General features: G+C 36.9%; 5 protein-coding genes and 1 long non-coding RNA gene across 18 annotated transcripts; 3 read left to right on the forward strand and 3 right to left on the reverse strand.

Annotated features, from left to right (window-relative positions):
- Nucleotides 1-1,072: 1,072 nt before the first annotated feature.
- On the reverse strand, nucleotides 1,073-12,083 carry LOC111789352 (serine/threonine-protein kinase STY46-like). Of its 8 annotated transcripts, XM_023670095.1 has the most exons (20): nucleotides 11,638-12,083; nucleotides 10,746-10,860; nucleotides 10,389-10,486; nucleotides 10,190-10,288; nucleotides 9,767-9,821; nucleotides 9,290-9,400; nucleotides 9,062-9,112; nucleotides 8,721-8,899; nucleotides 8,536-8,643; nucleotides 8,006-8,079; nucleotides 7,740-7,915; nucleotides 6,918-7,013; nucleotides 6,361-6,441; nucleotides 6,217-6,270; nucleotides 5,636-5,770; nucleotides 5,461-5,524; nucleotides 4,789-4,921; nucleotides 4,638-4,664; nucleotides 4,416-4,516; nucleotides 1,073-1,305 (listed from the first exon to the last, which is right to left on the reverse strand). In XM_023670095.1, the coding sequence occupies exons 1-20, from the start codon at nucleotides 11,829-11,831 to the stop codon at nucleotides 1,190-1,192; spliced, it is 2,067 nt and encodes a 688-aa protein (XP_023525863.1). In that variant the 5' UTR covers nucleotides 11,832-12,083; the 3' UTR covers nucleotides 1,073-1,189. The 8 variants fall into 8 exon arrangements, 6 of the variants coding, with proteins under 6 accessions (XP_023525863.1, XP_023525864.1, XP_023525867.1 ...); XR_002814322.1 differs by lacking the exon at nucleotides 4,638-4,664 and having other exon boundaries at nucleotides 1,168-1,305; nucleotides 4,416-4,506; XR_002814323.1 differs by lacking the exons at nucleotides 1,073-1,305; nucleotides 4,638-4,664 and having other exon boundaries at nucleotides 4,428-4,506; nucleotides 5,461-5,589.
- Nucleotides 1,342-5,093, forward strand: LOC111789353 (high mobility group B protein 9-like). Of its 4 annotated transcripts, XR_002814324.1 has the most exons (7): nucleotides 1,342-1,957; nucleotides 2,160-2,238; nucleotides 2,342-2,705; nucleotides 2,954-3,312; nucleotides 3,398-3,552; nucleotides 4,585-4,709; nucleotides 4,838-5,093. XR_002814324.1 is itself a non-coding variant. In XM_023670103.1 (6 exons), exons 1-5 carry the CDS (start codon nucleotides 1,806-1,808, stop codon nucleotides 3,521-3,523), a joined length of 1,080 nt encoding a protein of 359 aa, XP_023525871.1. In that variant the 5' UTR covers nucleotides 1,342-1,805; the 3' UTR covers nucleotides 3,524-3,552; nucleotides 3,635-4,141. The 4 variants fall into 4 exon arrangements, 3 of the variants coding, with proteins under 3 accessions (XP_023525871.1, XP_023525870.1, XP_023525872.1); XM_023670103.1 differs by lacking the exons at nucleotides 4,585-4,709; nucleotides 4,838-5,093 and adding an exon at nucleotides 3,635-4,141; XM_023670104.1 differs by lacking the exons at nucleotides 4,585-4,709; nucleotides 4,838-5,093 and having other exon boundaries at nucleotides 1,346-1,957; nucleotides 2,342-2,504; nucleotides 2,616-2,705; nucleotides 3,398-4,141.
- Nucleotides 6,453-7,075, forward strand: LOC111789354. The gene is made up of 2 exons (XR_002814325.1): nucleotides 6,453-6,815; nucleotides 6,892-7,075. It is a non-coding gene; the product is annotated as an uncharacterized LOC111789354 (long non-coding RNA).
- A 2,359-nt stretch (nucleotides 12,084-14,442) lies between the features above and the next one.
- On the reverse strand, nucleotides 14,443-15,567 carry LOC111789074 (uncharacterized protein At1g76070-like). Its single transcript, XM_023669716.1, has one exon. It carries the CDS (start codon nucleotides 15,413-15,415, stop codon nucleotides 14,729-14,731), a length of 687 nt encoding a protein of 228 aa, XP_023525484.1. The 5' UTR covers nucleotides 15,416-15,567; the 3' UTR covers nucleotides 14,443-14,728.
- An 825-nt stretch (nucleotides 15,568-16,392) lies between these two features.
- On the forward strand, nucleotides 16,393-18,410 carry LOC111788747. Of its 3 annotated transcripts, none has more exons than XM_023669222.1 (4): nucleotides 16,393-16,513; nucleotides 16,739-16,858; nucleotides 17,016-17,183; nucleotides 18,323-18,410. In XM_023669222.1, exons 2-3 carry the CDS (start codon nucleotides 16,753-16,755, stop codon nucleotides 17,153-17,155), a joined length of 246 nt encoding a protein of 81 aa, XP_023524990.1. In that variant the 5' UTR covers nucleotides 16,393-16,513; nucleotides 16,739-16,752; the 3' UTR covers nucleotides 17,156-17,183; nucleotides 18,323-18,410. The 3 variants fall into 3 exon arrangements, with proteins under 3 accessions (XP_023524990.1, XP_023524989.1, XP_023524988.1); XM_023669221.1 differs by having other exon boundaries at nucleotides 18,266-18,340; XM_023669220.1 differs by lacking the exon at nucleotides 18,323-18,410 and having other exon boundaries at nucleotides 17,016-17,293.
- Nucleotides 17,257-19,531, reverse strand: LOC111788744 (pentatricopeptide repeat-containing protein At1g20300, mitochondrial). The gene has a single exon (XM_023669218.1). It carries the CDS (start codon nucleotides 19,266-19,268, stop codon nucleotides 17,664-17,666), a length of 1,605 nt encoding a protein of 534 aa, XP_023524986.1. The 5' UTR covers nucleotides 19,269-19,531; the 3' UTR covers nucleotides 17,257-17,663.
- Nucleotides 19,532-19,600: the final 69 nt, after the last annotated feature.

Genomic DNA, 19,600 nt, shown 5'->3' on the forward strand with positions numbered 1-19,600 from the left:
TTAAGAATAATAACAAATAAATTAAAAATAAAATTTACATTTGTTTTTAAAAAGGGTTTAATGAGTTTTTTTATATCCATATTTTAAAAGTGTAATAAAATTATTTTATAAGTGATAACGCCACGTGGAATTTAAATGTTGAAAATAGGAGAGAGCGGTTGAAATATTTGAAGTTTACAAGTAGAGGGAGAATAAGCTTATGGTAACGGTTACTTAGAATTCGAATTTGAATTAGTAATGGTCATGGGTGGTTACTGAAATGATGAGAGCTTGCCTTAGCTATCAGCAGTTACTCTTACCAAATTTAATTTTATTTTTAGTTTCATAGTGAAAAAAGAAAATTGACATATTAATGAAAATGACTCAAGTTTTATGACTTTTATACGTTTTTTTTTTTTTGTTGTCACTTTAATTTTAATTTTAAGAAAAAAATAAATAAAAACACTCTTTTAAAAAACTTAAGCCTATACAAATTAAGATACTTAATTTCGAGTTGTACTAATTCAATAGTAAAGTACAAAAATACTTTTTTTTTTTTTAAAGCTTTACCAAACCAACATTTGATGCAACGTCCCAAGCACACCGCTAACAGATATTATTATTTTAGTTTTTCGTTTCGAGCTTCCTCTCAAGATTATAAAGGATGATTTGTTTTCCTCCCCTAACGTGGGCTCTCACAATCCACCTCCATTCGAGGCCCAACGTTCTCGCTGGTACTATTTCCCTTCACCAATTGATGTGGAAACCCATTTGGAGCCTAACTTCCTTGCTGACACACTGCCTAGTGTCTACCACCCGTAGGGGCTCAATTTATTTGCTGGCACATCGAACGTTGATATCATTTGTAATCATCTAAGTCTACTACTAGCAAATATTGTTATATTTGTATTATACTCAAAGTTTATAAAACGCGTCTTATAAGAAAAAGTTTTCACTTTCTCTCATTTATAAAAGATGTTTTATTCTACTCTCAACCCGATTTGGTATATAAGTTTTCACTTTCTCTCATTTATAAAAGATGTTTTATTCTACTCTCAAACCGATTTGGTATATCCCAGTGCACAAAAATTCACTAGAATACTTGTAAATATATAATAATAATAATAATGTGAGGGTTGGAATCCATTTAAACTTGGGACAGGAACGATAAAAATGAGAGGGGGTGAGGGACAGTGCGAATATAGACCACTCAGCGCAGGGTATGCATGGAGGAAGCAAGCACATTTGGAAGTGATAGCGAGTGGATAGGGAAAAGTTTACACCTTTTTTCCTGCATTTGCATTAAAATCCTACGCTGCACCGTGTCTGTGTAAGGAACAAAGTTTGACACTAACTCGGTTCAGTCCATAATGATAATAACAATAATAACAATAATAAAAAAGTGTGGTTTCAAATATCTTGGCGCAGAGATATGATTCAGAAACCGAAAAAAGGAGTGACAGTGCATGTCAACGTTTGGGTTTTGGCAGACCAGACCTCTTTACAATCTCTGCACACTTCCAATGACACGACTCGACTCGACTCGACTCACACCCAGAACATGAACAACAAGATTAATTAATCTCTTATCAAAATATTTACCAGTTTTCTTTCCTCACTAAAAGCCAATTCTGCGTAACAGTTGCCTTTCTCGCTTCCAACCATCTTCTTTAATTCTTCCTCTTTTCTTTCCCCCCGCCCTCTTTTAATTTTAATCCACTTTATTTATCTTCGAAATCATATGCTCTTTCTCTTCCTTCCTCCTTCCCCCCTTTCTTCTCTTCTCTGTCTTTTCTAATTTTCCCGGCCACTTCTGTTTACCGGTCATGTCAACGCCGGCGAGGACCAAGAGCTGGAATGGCAACGTGGATAAGCATTACCCACCGGCGCTGGCCACCCATGATGAAGTTATTTCTGACCCCATTGTGTTTTGGGACACTTTGAGGCGTTTTCATTTTGTGATGAACACCAAGTTCATGTGAGACACCTTTCTTCTTCTACTACTACTTTTTTTTTTTTGACTTGGTAAATGAAGTAAAAATGGCGCTGCACAGCCAAAAGACACCGTTTTTGTACTCTTTTCCTTCCTCTAATTTCTAAGCATCAATCTTTTTCCAGTAAAAAATATGAAGAAATCGAAGTTTTTAACTTTTACTTTCCTTTCCTTGAATACTTAAAAGGATTCCTGTGATCGGAGGGAAGGAGCTAGACTTGCATGTTTTGTATTCAGAGGTTACAAGGAGGGGCGGCCATGAAAAGGTAAAGTTTGGCCCTTCCTCTTCCAAATTTTAACAACAAAGCTCTTGGTTTGAGAAAATGGAGTGATTTTGACTATGCAAGTTCCTATTTCATGGCGGGTTAGGTTGTTGCAGAGAAGAAATGGAGGGAAGTTGGAGGTATATTTAAGTTTTCTCCTACGACCACAAGTGCTTCGTTTGTATTGAGAAAACACTATCTAAGTCTTCTGTACCATTATGAGCAAGTTTACTTGTTCGGCCGGCAGGGCCCCATCTGTGCCCCTCAAGGTCCCTTTTTGTTCTCCCCTTCCATTTTTCCTTTTTTACTTTATCCGTTATTTTCCATATCGGATTTTGCTGTAAATCTGAGTTGGGTTTTGTCCTTTTCTTCTTCTACAGCGCCATTATCTTTTGGTAGCCCTACGAGGGACAGCGAATTGGCTATGGTGGAATATACTCCCAAAACAACGTCGTTTTCGCCTGCGGAAGGTGACAACCTTTCACATTCCTTGCTTTTCTTCGTGGGGTCAAGTAATAAAAGTAGAACAGTTGTTGCCACCAATGCCTTCTATTTAACTGATTCGATTCGATAAATTATTGGGAGGGAGGGACCGTAGAGCTGAGTGGCTACACCAAATAAATTCTCCCTACTGTGTGTGTCTGCGTTGGTTTTTCATTCAGTTTTGTTCCATTCATATATGTGTTTTTTTTTAACCTAAGTGGTTGATGTTTTTCAGTTACTGGAACAATTGATGGGAAATTCGACTGTGGTTACCTAGTGACTGTGAAATTGGGATCCGAGGTTCTTAGAGGAGTACTTTACCATCCAGATCAGCCAGTCCCGTCTGATCTACGTCCTCAGTCTACAAATGCCATTATACCTTACACTGGTGGCAGACAGAGACACGTTGGTCGACGACACCGGAGACGCCGGAGAAAGGCAGACCCTAACCACCCAAAACCGAATAGAAGTGGGTACAATTTCTTCTTTGCAGAGAAGCATTACAAGCTCAAATCTCTGTACCCAAACAGAGAGAGGGAGTTCACCAAGATGATTGGAGAGTCTTGGAACAAACTAAGTCCTGAAGAAAGGATGGTATGTCTGTCTAGCTTTTTACCAAGGTTCCAACAGTTCTTGACTTTTTGTGGGTTTGATCAAATGGTTGTCTCTGCTCCTATAGGTTTATCAAAACATTGGGCTGAAAGACAAGGAAAGATACAAGAGAGAGTTGAAAGAGTACAAGGAGAAAATGAGGCAGGCAACTGCTGATATTCAGGCAACTAACTGTTCAAAACGTGGAGAGTAACAAAGAAGGAAGAGAATTCAGCAGTTTAGGTCTTTTTTTGGGTCTCTTATCAAGTTATATGATATATAAACTTTGTATCATATCCTTCTAACTTTACATGGCAAATCATAGGTTCTTATATCCAAGTGCTTGGCCTCAAACTGTGCTGCTACACACTACAATGTCACTATTGGAACTCTCATACTATGCTGCTACACACTAGATTCTTAGAACTTTCAACTTTGAAATGACAGAGGAATGTGCCCTTTTAACTTCGTTTTTGTTTCTTATTCCATCAGTGGTCATGATGGAGCCAACCAAGTGAGCCTTAGAGAGAGGCTTCTTCTGTGTCATGTGCTACAATATTCGAATATTAACCAACATGGTTTAAAAGAAAGTAAACAAAGGCACAGAAGCAAATGAGTGAATGTTAGAAACAGTTGATCATATATGCATAAGAACGTTAGAATTTTCATCAACTGAGTCATGTAATGATCATTAGAATATCTCTTTAAGTGAGAAAGCCACTTCTGCGATCGGATTAGGCCAAGAGCCTTTCACTTCAAACCTTGCAGCCTCTCTTAAGAGGGGCAGTGGCATTCCCTTTTGCTAAATCAGAAATTGCCCTTTTGTTGGGTATGTGGGTGTATACTTCACTATTTCAATCCTATGTTTGTTTGTTTATCAAAATGCTGATTACTACGTAATCTAAGATTGTTAAACTGAGTCCAAGTTATAGAATTTGGGTTTCTTAGTCTAAAAACAAAATGAATTTGCTAATCATGTAGACATTTGGCATATCATCACATATATAGAACACAAGCTAAAATTCCCACAAGTCATTCACTCAAATCAAGTGACAAAAAATTGTTAAGCGAACTCTACCTTACTGAGTTTGTGTTAGGAAACATACCCCAAAGCGTGTGTTCATTCGCGTTTGTTGAGGCCGTGAAAGAAACGGCGTTTTCTCCTAGAATGCCTCTTCGGAATTCTTTGAAATGCACCTGCAACAAGCTGTTGTTTCAGTCTATCACTGACTGAATTTTCAGGTTGGATAAAGCTTCTAATACTTGAATTTTCAGGTTATTTATGCTGGAAAAACGAAAATCAGATCATAGAAAGTCCGGGAAATAACCTGAGAATTATTGGGGATTCCAGAATCCTGAAGCGCAGAGTTATCATCAAGAAGTTTTCTCGTTGTGATGTGGTAAGCAAAAATTTGGTCAGAAAGCTATCAACTGATCACTTTTTATGGTTGCATATACCACAGCAACAAGAAAGAGTACCATGAAATGTGGCGATGCCCCATCTCGTTTACTTTCTTCTTGATCGCAGGCTTCAAGTTCTTCGATGTCGCAGGAATTCTGATCCCCACATCTTCAGCACGCACAAGATCGCGAATCTCCACATCTTCACGATCTACATTTATATATATGTGTGTGTGTGTAAATTGTGTGCATGTGAGACAGTTCTTTGCCATTATTACAGATGTGGGACTGGACCCCCACTCTGAACCGCAATGTGCGACAAACCAGAAAAGTTCTAAAGCATAAGCCAATTAAAAATATCATGAACGCACATTTCGTTATCATATTTTTATTCTTCGACTTCGATTATTTTTAGTGCAGTATATGATAGAATTTTGCTCAACCTCTACTTCTTGAAAGCAAATAATGACAACTTGAAGAAAATCAAAATTCATCCAAAGCATATTGATTGAATCGATCCAACACATACAATCTTTCACTTGTATACCCATAATATTTTCCATATCCATACTATTTTCTGTGGAGTCAAAGGGGAGACTTTGTTCGCATTTAACAACAAATATCATATCTAAATCCAATACCTTGTCAAGTCATTAGTACTCAATCTAAAAGGTTTCATATTTTACAGCAATGTAGATGTGAATTCACAGCATTAAGGATAGATAATTGCATGTAGTTAGGAGTGGTAACCTCCTCGCTCCACCATAAAACGCTCTGCTCCTGCCCAAAATTTTGGCCGCCTTCCAGTTGAGCCCTGCCACTCCGCAATTTTCTATTATGTAATCTGTTCCAGGAACGTAAGGTGCCTGAAAACGTCCCCTTGTAAGCAATAAGTTTGAACAGTTTCAGCAGAATTTTTCCCTACCTCCTTGAGGGTTTGCTGCAAAAGTTTCGTAATTTCAGAAAATTCAGGCCTCAAAGATGGATCCTGCCGCCAGCATCTCTCAAGCAAGTCCACGATCATTGGATTTGCATGCCTCGGAATCTTAGGCCTCAGACCCTGAAGTTCATTTGCCGAACTACTTGTAATTTGAAGTCATGTGGATGAGAAAGTGCACTTGAATATTTCCAACATCACTATTAATCTACCGACATTACTTGAAAGCTTTGCAGAGATGTAAATTAAGAATATGTTCTTGTTTCTTCATAGAATGTTTCTAACCGTTAAATTGTTGACTTAGAGTTGCATGTCAATTCTAATTAATTACAATTGCAAGCTAGACGGAACAAGTGGAATTTCCTTAAATGAAATGCCTCAAAGATTAGTGCAGTTTATTTCTCTCGGCTCGTACAAGATCTACATGACTTGCAGTTCAAAACTGAATGTTATGCTTACTATGACAGAAAAAAAGAGGACGATGAGATGGGGATGGATAGCAGGGGAAGAATCGAAACAAAATGGTCCATTTCATTTTTTAACAAAATATTGTACGAATGAGGAAATACCTTCTGGATCACGCCCATTGCCGCTTGTAACGGAGTCAGGTTATCATAAGGCAGCTGACATTCCGGACACAAAGCAACCAAAAGATGGTTAGAAAGGACACAAGGAAAAGAAATTATATTTCAAAACAGAAGAAAAGGATTTACCTGCCCTGTAAGCAGCTCCCACAAAACTATCCCAAAGCTGTAAACATCAGCTTTATGATCATATGGTTTGTGCTCAATAACCTTGCATTCACCAACCACAAACATCCAAATGTCAAAAGAGCAAGGAAAAACTACCACGTCGAGAAAAAATTACATTATTGGCATCATGGCTGGATTATATGCCAATTTCATTTCCTTTTGAAATAGCAAGGAATTGAGAATGGAAACATATCTTCGAAGAGTTCTATGATCCCAAGTTCAAAAGTAATCAAAATAACTAGAAATCATTGATGACAAATGTCCACGGGGAGAAAAAGTTTTTTCTTTCTCAGATCCTTTTGATAGTTCTAAAAACGACTATTGCACATCCTAAAACTTCCTAGTAACGATTGCCGTGCTGGTGCTTGCAGAGTACATGTTAGCCTGTATCTCATATGAGAAAACGATAAGACTAGGTACATAGAACTCTGATCCGTTATATCTTTCTTGAAAACTCAAACTTACAATTGGAGCGCGTGATGTCAATCGTAGGGTGAATATATTCGCAGAATACAAACCTCTGGAGCCATCCAACGATATGTTCCAGTTTCTGCAGTCATCACACCAGATTGAGATTGCACTCTGGCAACACCAAAATCAGCTACCTTAACAACCTGTCAAACATTTTGGTTTAAAGGTGGGACTGAAATAAAAAAACAATCCGATAATTCAAAAANACACTTGAGAATGGGTACTCCGGGAGATGACTTAGTACACTAGGATTGACAAAAGATACTCCGCAAAATCAAACAATGATTATGCTTATAAATGTTTATTATAGAAAAGGAAAATCATTGGATTCAAATACAAGTTCAAAGCCTGCAGTACAGAGTAATGCCAGTCAAATGTGTCGATTGAAACATGTAAAGGCTCAAACCTTGTACCCACTCTACTTTATTCACGCTCTTATTTGAATGTCAATTTAAGGGTGAAAAATCAATTACATACAGATGCAAAGCTCAGAACAATGCATTTTGTTATTCTATTATTAACATTATAATGGGTTATCGTTGTCGCATAAATCATAGAGAACAAGGCGGCTAAATAGTATTGATCATAAAATTGAAAGTGACCAATAAAGTGAAAGTATTGCGTGGGTAAGATCAGACGCATTCCCATTAAATCTAACCGGAAATCAGAGCGTTATTCCTGTGAGTGCACCAGATCAATTGTTATGAAATGAAGATGCATAATATTCCCACCAAATTGAATAGCAGGAAGCATGATCGTGGAAACTAACAGAAAACAATAAACCAAAATGACTTGGGAAGTAATCAAGTACGTCTTATGATGACTTATCAAAAGATCACCAAGTTAAATGCAAAAAATTTATTTCTTACCCCATCTTCGTCCAACAAAAGATTTGCAGCTTTCAGATCTCTATGGATGATATTCTTTTGGTGCAAATAGTTCATTCCCTTGGACACATCAACTGCCACTCTTAGTAAGGAAGGAAAACTAAGAACGCCCTTTTTTTGATGTAAGAAATCATGCATGCTTCCACCAGGCATGTATTCTACAAATCATGGGCATATAATGTACACATTATCATACATGCAAACCAGACTCATCAGTCTTATATCAATGAAATGTGTAATTAGATTACCAGTAACAATAAAAGCGCTTGGAGGTCTGGTAGATGCACCAATAAATTGGACAACATTCTTATGCCGAAGATTTCTACAAATTTTAGAAACAAGAGGGGATGAGAAGGAACTACTTAAGCGCTGAGATTCTCCACCATCCACAGGCACTCTTCGACCCAGGGTATATTTTTACTCCTCGAATTAGTTTAGATTTTGAAGCACAAAGATAAACTAATAATAGTAGAGTCCAGAGACATATGCCAATGATACTGATAGGAATGCCATAATTTAGTGAAAAGATCACCTAATTGGCAGACTATCAAATCACAATATTCTTGTATATGAAATGAACATACAAGATCTTAAAAACAGATAATAGCGGTGTGGAAAATTAAGCTACACAGCATAAGAATGGAGAAAAGATCACCTGATTAGCAAACTATCAAATCACAATAATCATTGTAAATGAACAGAACATGCAAGATATTAAAAACAGAAAAATGAGAGAACGATAGCAGCATTGTGGAAAATTAAGCCAGGATATAAAAACCTCATGATATGAATTTCTTGAGCAAATTCCCGCCGTACAGCCTCATTCAAGCTTCCATCTTTTAGAAGTTTAATAGCCACCTCTTGACCATAGAAAGTGCCCTTATACCTGCATCATTAACACCACATTTTGCAACAAGCATCCGAACACAAATAGTGCATTACCTAAATTATAAGTAAACTCACAAGTCACTAAAAGATCCAGAAACAATTTTCTTCTCGTAGATTAACAGACTCGCATCAATTTCCCATGCACCAACTTTGTGCCGTGGAATGTTGACATAATTTGTGATGAATTTGACTCCAATTTTGTCTTTCTTCCCAGTTGGGGAAATGCTCCAAGGTGTAAATAGAGGATGCCTTTTCTGTATAACCCAACTTATTAAATGCATCACGTACATGATAAAACAAGAAAATAAGTAAGCAATACTATTCTATTATTATTAACTAATAAGAATTCGAACATGATCAGACGAAGTATAACCATCCATAGCAATGTAACCATTAACAAGAATATCAGCAGCTACCTGAATCTTTGATATTTCTTCAGCTAGTATATCCTTTAGCTGTTTGGTATCCTATATATTTCAAAACTCCATGTCAAAAATCAATTTGTATAGAGGGGAAAGGTAACAATGTTTTACAAAATATACTCGAGCATTCTGTACTAAAAACATCTGCAATCTCTTCTCCATATTCTAATCGATGTTATATGAAGATGAAAATGAACAGCTTTGGAAGAGGAGCCAAATTACCTCAATTGCCCAACCATCAACTACAAAAACATCCAAGGAAAAGCCATCTGTTGTTGAAAAAGCATGCGCTTCTTGAATATTCAGCCCAATCTCAGAAAGTAAGGACGTCAACTGAAAAAGTTATTTCTCTTATGAATGTATTACGTCTAATCACATACTTAACTAAAATAAATCGTAACAGCAAAGTGATTTCAAAACATGGTGCTACAAATATAAGCAACATTAACAGAAAGCATAAACGCTAAACCAAGTACAATATTTCCTAAAATAATAATGACCATTTTTTACTAATGCATGTTCTTCACCCATATAGATGCTCCACATTCTCCACTGTCTAGAGTACATTTGAAGAGTGGATCTCTAAATCAAATAAACTTGGTGCAGTCTAAAGACTACAAAATATGTGTCAGAAAATCTTTTGAAAGAAGCTAGTTGAATCTATATAAAAATTAATTTTAAAATTAAGGGAGAGGCTACCTGACTGAGTAGTTTTGGCTTGTCAATTGTTGATATTGTAATTTCATGCATCGGCCTGAAAGCATTTGAATCTTGCTTGAGAAAAAGAGCGTGGGCATCTATAAACTTTCATTGTTTACCAATCCACAAGCAGAATAAATTAAATTATTCCAAGAAAAGAAGAATTAAACCCTTTTTCCTTTACCAAGAGAAGAAGGGGAGAGAGGATTACTTTTTCCCAAGGAAAATTATAGTACTAAGAATAAGGAGAGGTGATTATATTCTTATCAAAGTGACATGGACTAATCAATGAAATTTTGGTAGTATAGAATTTTAAGTTTATGATATGAAGCATCGAAAGTACAGATAAAGAAGGACAACTGTATGAACAGACCATAGACGCATGTCCTTAAAAACTACTCCGATTTCAGAACATTATTTTACCAGGATAAAGTGTCAGGCTGATTTATATCATGTAATTGGCTGATCGCAAAACCAGATTCGACCTCTGTTGTTGAACCAAATGCTGGTGGGGGGTGTTGTCTGCTTAGATATGCAGAAAAATGAAAATAAAAAATATGTAGTTATAATATCCTTGAAGTCCCAAACATACAGCAAAGTTCAAATCTTCACTTAACCATGCCTCTGATTGCTGTCATAATCAGGAAACCGCTGGTCCACTTTTTCCTTCAAGTTTGAATGAACATACTTGCCAGAGTTTGTGCCAGGAGATGAATGAACCTACAAAGTGACGAATTTTTATCTTAGCATTTTACAGATAAGAACAAAATAGATTTCTCCTACAGACTCTATAAATATTAAACTTCAGAACGCTGGGAAGTTAAATAAAAAAATACCCTTCAGTCAAAATAATACTGCAAAAAGTTCATTAGAAGGAAATTACTTAATCATGTAAATAGCAAGGGATAAAAAAAGAAATTTGATTTCTCTGTAATATCAAAATATAGAACAATAATTAGGAGCTCAGGGTAAACACTACCTGTACGAGACGGACATCAATTGCAGGACGAGTAGCAGGAGCATGTGCCATGAAGAGAAGATCTTTGTGCATGAGAACATCTTGAGCCCTCTCCACGTTGACGTCCATAGCATACCTTTGACATTATATTTACCAAACATTCATACCACGAGGTCTTTATAATTCTCAGACGGCAAAAGTAAATCTTACTTTCTGGAGCTAGAGAAAAGTGTCGAGCAGATCCGAACCAAGTTCCACATGGACCACACTAGTGCTTTCTATTCTCTTAAGATAAGAGATAGCGAACACATTTTGGCATGACTTTTTTGAGTCAATATCCTAAAATAGAAATGCCACATGACCATGTAGATAATGCTTTCACGCTTCTTAAATTTTTCAAGAATTTTATTTCTATAAGTTTTAGGCTATGACTTACAGTATTGATTTAGCCAAGTGAAGCTAATATATACTTTATACATAAATAAAAAAAGAAAAAAAGAACACCCGCGCACAAACACAAGAATATTATCGAACAATTACTGCTTCACGCCACAACTTCTTTTTCCTTTTTCTTCACAAGCATATCTAAGAAGTATAATCTCTTTACATGTACGGAAATTAGCCATGACAAGCAAGAAAGTTAGCATAACACAAAACAAAAACAAAAACAAAAATAAACTTTCCCGTTACTTTAATCCTTCTCCAATTTCCTCGGTGATCCAACCGCCGTAAATCGATGGCGTAATCCATGAAAAATAGTTTTTCTCTCATCTTAGTGCACTTACGAAAAATAAACATTCGTTAAGACGCCAGTGTACACGACGAAGTAATCGGAGAAAAGCTATAAACGGATTCAGCTTTGGCGTGAACAAAGAAGCGAAAAAAGACTAAAGATAGATTTCAAATAGCATACCTAGTAGGAAGGCGATGAAAATGAGCCCATAGTTCATCCTCAAAACCAGGAAAGCTGGTCTCCGCCTCATGCGACAGTCTGAGTCGACGAAGAACTTCGACGTAAACACCAACCTTCTGCTTCTGTCTCCAGGTCTGAGTCGAAAAATCATCCACCGGTCTACTACAACAGCTCTCAGTATCGTCCATAGCCATGAGAGAAACAAGAACCACACAAAACGAAATCAAAACAAACTGTTACGAAATCCAAACGATATATCCCAGTTAAAGATCAGCGACTAGCAAATTTCAACGAACAACAAACCGATTGCTCAGTGAAGCAACAAGGGCGAGAATTATAGTGACGATAGAGGCGAAAAAGTAAGAGAAAAAACGATTGGAAGTTGGTAAGGAATTTGGCGCCCTCGCGCTCTGTGTTGGTCGTTTTCTTTCCCTCTCTTTGCTCTGTTATTGAAATTTTCACTCGAGATTTAAAAATATAAGAGAAAAAGAAAAAAAAAAAAAAAAAGGTATTAGCTGTTAGGTCGTGGCGCATTGGGCTTCCACCTTCGTTGCGCTTGTCGACGTGGATTCTAACAAAACCCCTCCGTGTTTTGCTTATATCACCGCTTTTATAAATCCACCCAATTTCCTTATTCCCCCATTAACTAATAATATTACAAATTGACCAAATTACTCCTTCCTTGTTTTCTACAAACTAATATTTATTATCTTTTTAATTAAATTGTATTATATATTTCAATCGACAAACCACCCTTTAAATCCACTCTCTTTTTTTTTTTTAAGTTAGATATTTAAATATTAACCCTTGAAAAAAAATAATTAAGCATATAATTTAGAAAATTCAAATTAAGATTAAAAAAAAGTTATTTAAGACCCATTTAAAAATATGTATAGTTTTTTTCAATGTTTCATGAATTGATGTTTGGTTGACCATTCTTATTTTGCACTGGGGAGGCCACTAAGGGGGCAAGAATGAACTTGGTTGGGATTTTAAAGTTTATGCGCAAATTACTTTCAAAATGAACAATTTCAGTGTACTTTGTTAGATGAAAGTGTCCCACGTCGGTTAATTTAGAGAATGATCGTGAGTTTATAATCAAATAATACACGAGAACTTATCATACCACTCTGAAAATACGTGTTCGTCTAACCGACTATATATATATTTATATTTTTTTTGAGAAAGCGATAATTCGAATTTATTATTAGATATAATTTGAAATGAATAACATATTATAATATTCAAAGTTATGTTTTGATTCCATAACTTTTTTATTCCAACTATTCCTTTCCCCTAATTTCGGCCGCTTTCATACCTCTTAAAGGTACTGAGTTAAAATATTAACAATAATGGAATCAGACGGAAGGTACATGTAAATGACCAAACAACCCCTCAACTGCTGCAATGTACAATTTACCTGGTCACCTTATCAACCTCATCCAAACGACTTTTAAATTCCTGAAACTGGATTGGCTCTCCCACAGAATGGGGGCACAGTTTGTCATTTATTTTATTCGTTTATTTCCCAAACTTTATTATAAAATATATACTACGCCAATTCTTTATTCAAAGTGGCATTTCCAATTGTATTATTTAAAACAAATAGGATTCACGTCTACAAGACTTATATGTATTAAATAATGAATGACATAATCGCCTCAACTTTATTCATCTGAATCTTCCGCTGTCTACATGAGATTCTGATTTTTATTTATTTATTTCGCCATATCTAATTCCTTTGATTTTTTTTTTTTTTTTTAAATGAACTCGAACTTCAATTTTGTTCTTTTATTTATTTTAGAATATGCTTGAATAATTATATATTTTGACAAAATATTAATATAATGTTAACATAAATATCTACTTTAGCTAAATATTTTAAAGCCTATGTTTTGACACTTGTAATTTACCATTATACTAAATAAGTTAACCCAGTAAAAGATAGTTGGTAAAAAATATTGACAATTTAAAGTAATTTTTGTAAGGTAGGAATTTGTAGTAAATATATATGTTTTTTTTTTTTAATGTAATTTGAGATAATAAAAAAAAGAAAAAAAAAAAAAAAAAAAAAAANAAGAAGATTCGGTTTCGTTGTTGGGTTGGAGTTATTGCAAAGGCATGCATGCAGGCAGGGTGTGAGCCATGGGCACCGATATGTTTGAAAATAGTTATGGCGCTGCGTGTTGCCCAACGAAAGGATTCCCTTTTTATTTAATTTCGTCTGCATTCCCTTTTATTGGAGACGGAAAATATGCAGAAAAACAATTTGGAATTCAATGCTTTGGTCCGCTCTGTGTTGAAGTTTGAGAGTGAAAGCGCTTTTAATGCGACCTAATCTCTAACCTAACTCTCCCTCCTCCCTCCCTTTTATCCCTTCTTCATAAGCCCACCTTCTCATTTTCCCCTTTCATCCCTCTCCCTCCCTCTCCTTCTTCTCCCTCTTCCTCTATTTCTCTTTGAAATAGTTTACTCCGATATTGGCCCGGCTCACTCAGATCTAACTTTCAAAATCTATCTGATTGAGCCGTGTCAATATCTCAGTCTACTCTTTCCTTTTCAAGTTTCTCCCGATCAGGTTTGTTCCTCTCCTCTTCAAAAATATTTGTTTTATCTACAATAAATTTGAGATGAGTTCCATTCAAATGAAGAACATTTTAAAATTGAAATGAAAATTTAATTGGTTTGTTTGTATATTTATTATAATTTATTTGTTAATATTAGAATTGTGATCATCTTATATGATTAGAATTGCATGCATATAATAATAATAATATATATATATATATCAAAAGATTCCGTATGATAACATAATAGCTTATATGCATTGACTTCCCCTCCACAGAAGACACTATTACACAACTACCCATCAATTATTTAATTAATTTCTGTCATTTTCTCTATCTATTTTGAATTACTGACAGAGGAATCTGTACATTTATATCTGTTCTGAGTGGGCTTTGTTTTAGGCCCATTTTGTTTAATTTTGGGGCCCAATTGGAAATATGGGTAAATGGGCCTTGTAAAATATAGATGTACATATTCTTTTGGCGTTAATTACCAAAACGAAAAAGAAAAAAAAACTGAAATATCAACTGGAATTGAGTTGAAGAGGTGTGGGAGGAACGGCGGTTCTTCTCTTCCATATATTCACCTCCTTTCTGGGTTGCAGTGGGCCCACGTCTTCTCCGATCCACACTGTCTCCGACACCGGACTCCGCCCATCGCCCTCCGTCTCCTCTCCTTCCAAGTCAGCTGGTACGATCTGCGCCGTCCAATCAAAACTCGCCAACGTGTCACGTCCACTCGAGAATCGCTTCATCTGATTCAACCGCGGTGGCTTCCCACCACCACGGTGGTTTCTCGATGGAGCCGCCACATGGTTTGATTTCGCCCTCCCGAGTATTTTCCCACCGGTCAAAATTCTCTTAATCACCGACGGCGGATGCCGCTTTTTCGGCTGGGAAATTTTAGCCGCCGCCGCCGCAGCAGCATTCCTCGCTATTTCCTTCATCTTCTTCTTGTGCTTGATTTGGCCGATGCACGAAACTTTCGGCGAAGTTGGCTCCGGCGTCTCGAATCCCGAGCTATTCGATTTGGACTGCGCTTCTTTTGGTATGGTCGAGATCTTTACTGGACCGGAAAACCCTCGTCCGGCGACTTGGCGGTTCTCCCGGGCAGGACTTTTCGGCGGGTTGTGGAAAATTAAGGCGGAGGCCACTCTGGGAAAAAGCTTCATGATTTTGCGTTTGGGTTCAATTTTGAGTCGCAATTTCATGGCGTGGATTATATATACTGTCAGTTGACATTTAATTAACTTAGAATTAAGAAAGGTTCGTCGACGCTGCTTTGGTCAAACGTCGTGAAAGGTCTGACCAAGCAATTTTTTTTCCGGTTACCTTCAAATTGTTATATATTACAAAAACATTCCTCCACCGTGTTTTTTTCCTTTTCATTTTATTAAATATTAAGTATTTATGTCTGTCATTTCAAATTATGGATTTTAATTGTTATGCTAAATCACAAATTGAGTATAGAGTGAGAATATTCCTAATATCCTACTACACAAAGGCCTTATCTTTTTAAATAATCAAGAAGCCAATAATTAAAAATATATACTTAATTCGGAAGAATTAGTCTGTATTGTGACGTGGAATTTAAATGAAAGTAGGCGGAATTCACAAATGTAACGTCACATTTAATTAATGTATTTTTTTAATTTTAATATAAAGTCGATATTAATAGTAAATGAGTATTTTATTTGGATCAATGAGCTCCCATCTTTGACTCGGTTGCATTTGTTAATCACTGACCTTATCTAATCTAAGTATTTTATTTTTATCATTAATTATTGGGGGTTGGCTGATGAAAGAAACCATTCAATCAAATTGAATTGGTTTAGTCAATTTCTGTACTTTGTATATGACTTTTTTTTTGTTGTTTTTTTTGTTTAAATCAACCATATAAATACTATTTTTATTATTTTATTTATTTATTCTTTACCTGTGCTTTCAAAAATCAAATCAGATTTTGAAATTAAAAAAGAAAAAAGAAATTAAGCCAATATTTTGATTTTATTAAAAAAGAAAAAGAGGGCCATCGAGCCCAGTTAAAATTTTGGGCCTACTAACCTGGAGTCCTACTGGGCGAATACCAGGCTTCAGCCTAAATCGTTTCCCAGAAAAGCCCAGTTTTCTGGAGTCACTGGCCCAACTCCAGTCCTTCTCCAGATCGTCGTCTTCCTTCATGACCTTCGAACTCAGAACTGAACAACAGAAATAGTTAACGTCAGATTGAACCAGAAATGGAATTCACTTCAGTTTGATCCACAGTGGGCTTGACGAACTGGTAGTAGCACCATCTATTTGTCCTCTAGGTAAGTCCGTACATTATAGAAGAAATTTACGTTTACGTTTTGCCCTAGCTTTTGTTCGATATGATTCTGCTAGAAGATATTCATTTTGTCCAACTAGTCTTCAGAGCCAAGAGATTTCGATTATTTGTTCTACAAATTTCTCCACGTCTGAATTTTACTGGTGGAAGAATTTTGTATACAGTCGAATTCTTCCGCTATATCTAACATTGTAGAAATGTTGTACAGGAAGAGAACTCGCCATGGTTCTCCCCCTCGATTTACAGGAATTTATTCTCCGTGCAAGAGTGTTGAAGCTGTACAGGCAGGCTCTAAGAACTGCTCAAAAAGCTCCTGTCCACGCTCGAGGTTAAGCTTTTGATTATGATCTTACAATGAAGTATTGTTTTGATGACGAACATCCACTTTCTATGCATTTTTCTTGTCATGATCTTCAGATGTCATTTGAATTCACCCTGGTTTCATTTCGGATTTCGTTAGTTTTGAAATTGTCTGCTTTGAACAGAGGAACTGAGGCATACAATCAGACAAGAAATGGAGAACAACCGCGGCTGCAACGAGAGACAGAAAGTAAGGTTTCTGCTCAGTGAAGGAATAGAGAGATTGAAGCGTTTAGAGGAGATGTTGGATATGCAGGGTAACTAAGAAAGATTGTCATCACCGGCATTATTCAGTAATCTTTTCAAATCTCTGTTACTTCAGTATGATATTGATACTCAAAGTTGAACATTGTCTTGATGAAATGATTGGATTCTGAAAACAATAATTGAATTCCTTGCAAAATTTCAATAACAAAAACAGATCTTTTAATTCCAAAAACCTGGTCTACATTTTAGTAGAGAACAAAACAAAGAAGCTTAAGAAGAGGTTCAAGAGAACCAAACAGCCCCTTGTAATTTGTCCCCTCCTAATTTTAAGTATCTAATCTAGGAACCTTTTGCCTTCTAATACTGTTGTAGACAGCTCTCCCAGCCCACGCAAGTGGCAGCCTCAGGCCAATTCACATAGGATCTTAACAATATCAAAGCAATGACTCCAGCCATACAAACTGCTGGGTGATAGTTATAGTTATCAAATGGGGCTTTAACTTCTTGTGTCGGTCGACACTTTGCCAACATAACTACACCTTCGAGTATAAAAGAAGCCAGTTACTCTAAAGGGGCCGTGAGGCAAAACCTCTCTCAACCATCTTATCCACCAATTCCTCATGCTTCTTCAACTGTCCTGCCTTTCGCAGCTGCTGCAGAACCATCTCATAGATGGGCATGCTGGGCTTTAAGCATTTCTCCTCAATCATTTCCCTGAAGAACTTGTAGGCATTGTTCCAATGCCCCATCCCACAATATAACGATATCAGTACTTGGTAAGTATTCAAATTAGGCTCAACTTCTTCTTCTTCCATCTCCTTCTTCAACTTGAAAATCATATCAGCAGATTTCGATTCTGCAAACATCCGCATTAAGATATTGTACGTCACTGTATTTGGCTTACAACCCAGATCCTTCATCTTAGCAAACATCCTATGAACACCATTTACATCATGCGACTTCACGATACACCTAAATATGGGATTAAAGGTCGACGCATTCGGGGTACAGCCTTTCTTAGCCATAGAGTTGAGGACCTTTGTAGCCTCTCCAAGATTATCATCCTTACAATGAGTCTCAATAAGAAAGTTATAAGTAATTATGTCAGCAGCACAACCCAATCTCTTCATTTGATTGTACACTTGCAAAACCTTCTCTGTTCTACCAGCTTTCACGTGGACTCTTATAAGATTGTTGAATGTAACTGAGTTGGGATTGCAACCAGCATCAATCATCTCAGAGAAAACATCATGGGCACGAGTAATTTGGCCACATCTACACAATGCATCAATCACAATGCTGTAAGTATAAACATTAGGGCTAATACCTGCCATCTTCATCTCTTTAAACACCCTCTCGGCCTCTGATATATCACCGGCCCGACACCAGCCATGGACCAGGTTAGTGTAAACAATAACATCAGGTTCAAATTTATGTTTCAGATTGTCAAAAAATGACTGGGCTTCAGTTGCCCTTCTCTTCTTGCACAGAATGCTGATAACAATTGTGAAAGCAATCTTGTCAGGATTGCAGCCGTAGTCCTCCATGCGATTAAACGCATGAACCGCCTCCGCCGCCAATCCAGCCCTCACATACCGCCGGACAAGAATCGAGAAGGTTTCAACAGTAATTTCAACATTTCTAGCTTTCATCAGATCAATCAAATGCCACGCTAATCCGAATTGTTTCACCTTACCGGCTAGGTCAATCATCTCGTTGTAGGGCTGTGCAGAGTGCTCGAACGTCTCGCTTGCCGTCGCCCAGTTGAAGAACGCGAGGGCTTGGAGGAAGGGGATGCCATGGCGGACGCCACCAGATTTCTCGATGACGTAACGAACGACGGCCGGAGAGACGACCTGGACAGGTGAGATTTGGGATAGTTCGTTGGAGAGAGCAGAAATGGTGAAGTTAGGGCTTGGTGGAGTGGGATCGGGACTGGGATTTCTTCGATAGTATTCCTTAATTAGGGAAAGGAATTTATCGGCGGCCTGGATTTCTTCCGGTAAGAGGACAGGCTTTGAGGCTTTCGGAGTAGTATTGCTCGCGTCGTTGTCTTGAAGTTGAGACTCGGAAATTGAAGTGGAAGATGAAAATAAACGGTGATTCTGTAAGAACGGCGAGAGAGAAGACAGAAAGGGTGGAAGATTTGGCTTCGATTTGAACAGAGCCATTACTGGATTCTTCTCCGTTGAGGTTTCAGTCCGCTCCGGCTGCACAGACACTCGGCTTGGCGTTGGGTTTTTGCAGGGTTTTGCAGCGAACCTTCAACCTCACAACTCACAGATCTACCGTAAAATTGATTGCCCTAATTTCTAAATTTCTAAAAAATTCTCCTTCTGTTTAAAAATAAATATTTCAAATTTGCTCAAGTTTTACTGCAAACAACAATTTCATTTAATTCCTCATGTGAAGATCTGTGAGAAAATATTTTCATATATATTTTTTTAAAAATGATACTATATTATATACATATAATTTTAAGGGTAAAAATTGTATTTCTTCT

The sequence above is a fragment of the Cucurbita pepo genome, chromosome LG02, assembly GCF_002806865.2.
Source record: "Cucurbita pepo subsp. pepo cultivar mu-cu-16 chromosome LG02, ASM280686v2, whole genome shotgun sequence".
Taxonomy (NCBI): domain Eukaryota; kingdom Viridiplantae; phylum Streptophyta; class Magnoliopsida; order Cucurbitales; family Cucurbitaceae; genus Cucurbita; species Cucurbita pepo.

Excerpts from the sequence above, each read along its gene's own strand:
- LOC111789353 (XM_023670103.1), top strand. The coding sequence starts at position 1,806 with ATGTCAACGCCGGCGAGGACCAAGAGCTGGAATGGCAACGTGGATAAG. Across the intron at positions 2,239-2,341 it reads GGAGGGGCGGCCATGAAAAG|GTTGTTGCAGAGAAGAAATG; the intron begins GTAAAGTTTGGC and ends ATGGCGGGTTAG. Across the intron at positions 2,706-2,953 it reads GTCGTTTTCGCCTGCGGAAG|TTACTGGAACAATTGATGGG; the intron begins GTGACAACCTTT and ends GATGTTTTTCAG.
- LOC111789352 (XM_023670095.1), bottom strand. The coding sequence starts at position 11,831 with ATGGCTATGGACGATACTGAGAGCTGTTGTAGTAGACCGGTGGATGAT. Across the intron at positions 8,644-8,720 it reads TCTGGATCTTTTAGTGACTT|GTATAAGGGCACTTTCTATG; the intron begins GTGAGTTTACTT and ends TTAATGATGCAG. Across the intron at positions 7,916-8,005 it reads AAGCGCTTTTATTGTTACTG|AATACATGCCTGGTGGAAGC; the intron begins GTAATCTAATTA and ends CATGATTTGTAG.
- LOC111789074 (XM_023669716.1), bottom strand. The coding sequence starts at position 15,415 with ATGAAATTGCGACTCAAAATTGAACCCAAACGCAAAATCATGAAGCTT.
- LOC111788747 (XM_023669222.1), top strand. The coding sequence starts at position 16,753 with ATGGTTCTCCCCCTCGATTTACAGGAATTTATTCTCCGTGCAAGAGTG. Across the intron at positions 16,859-17,015 it reads AGCTCCTGTCCACGCTCGAG|AGGAACTGAGGCATACAATC; the intron begins GTTAAGCTTTTG and ends TGCTTTGAACAG.
- LOC111788744 (XM_023669218.1), bottom strand. The coding sequence starts at position 19,268 with ATGGCTCTGTTCAAATCGAAGCCAAATCTTCCACCCTTTCTGTCTTCT.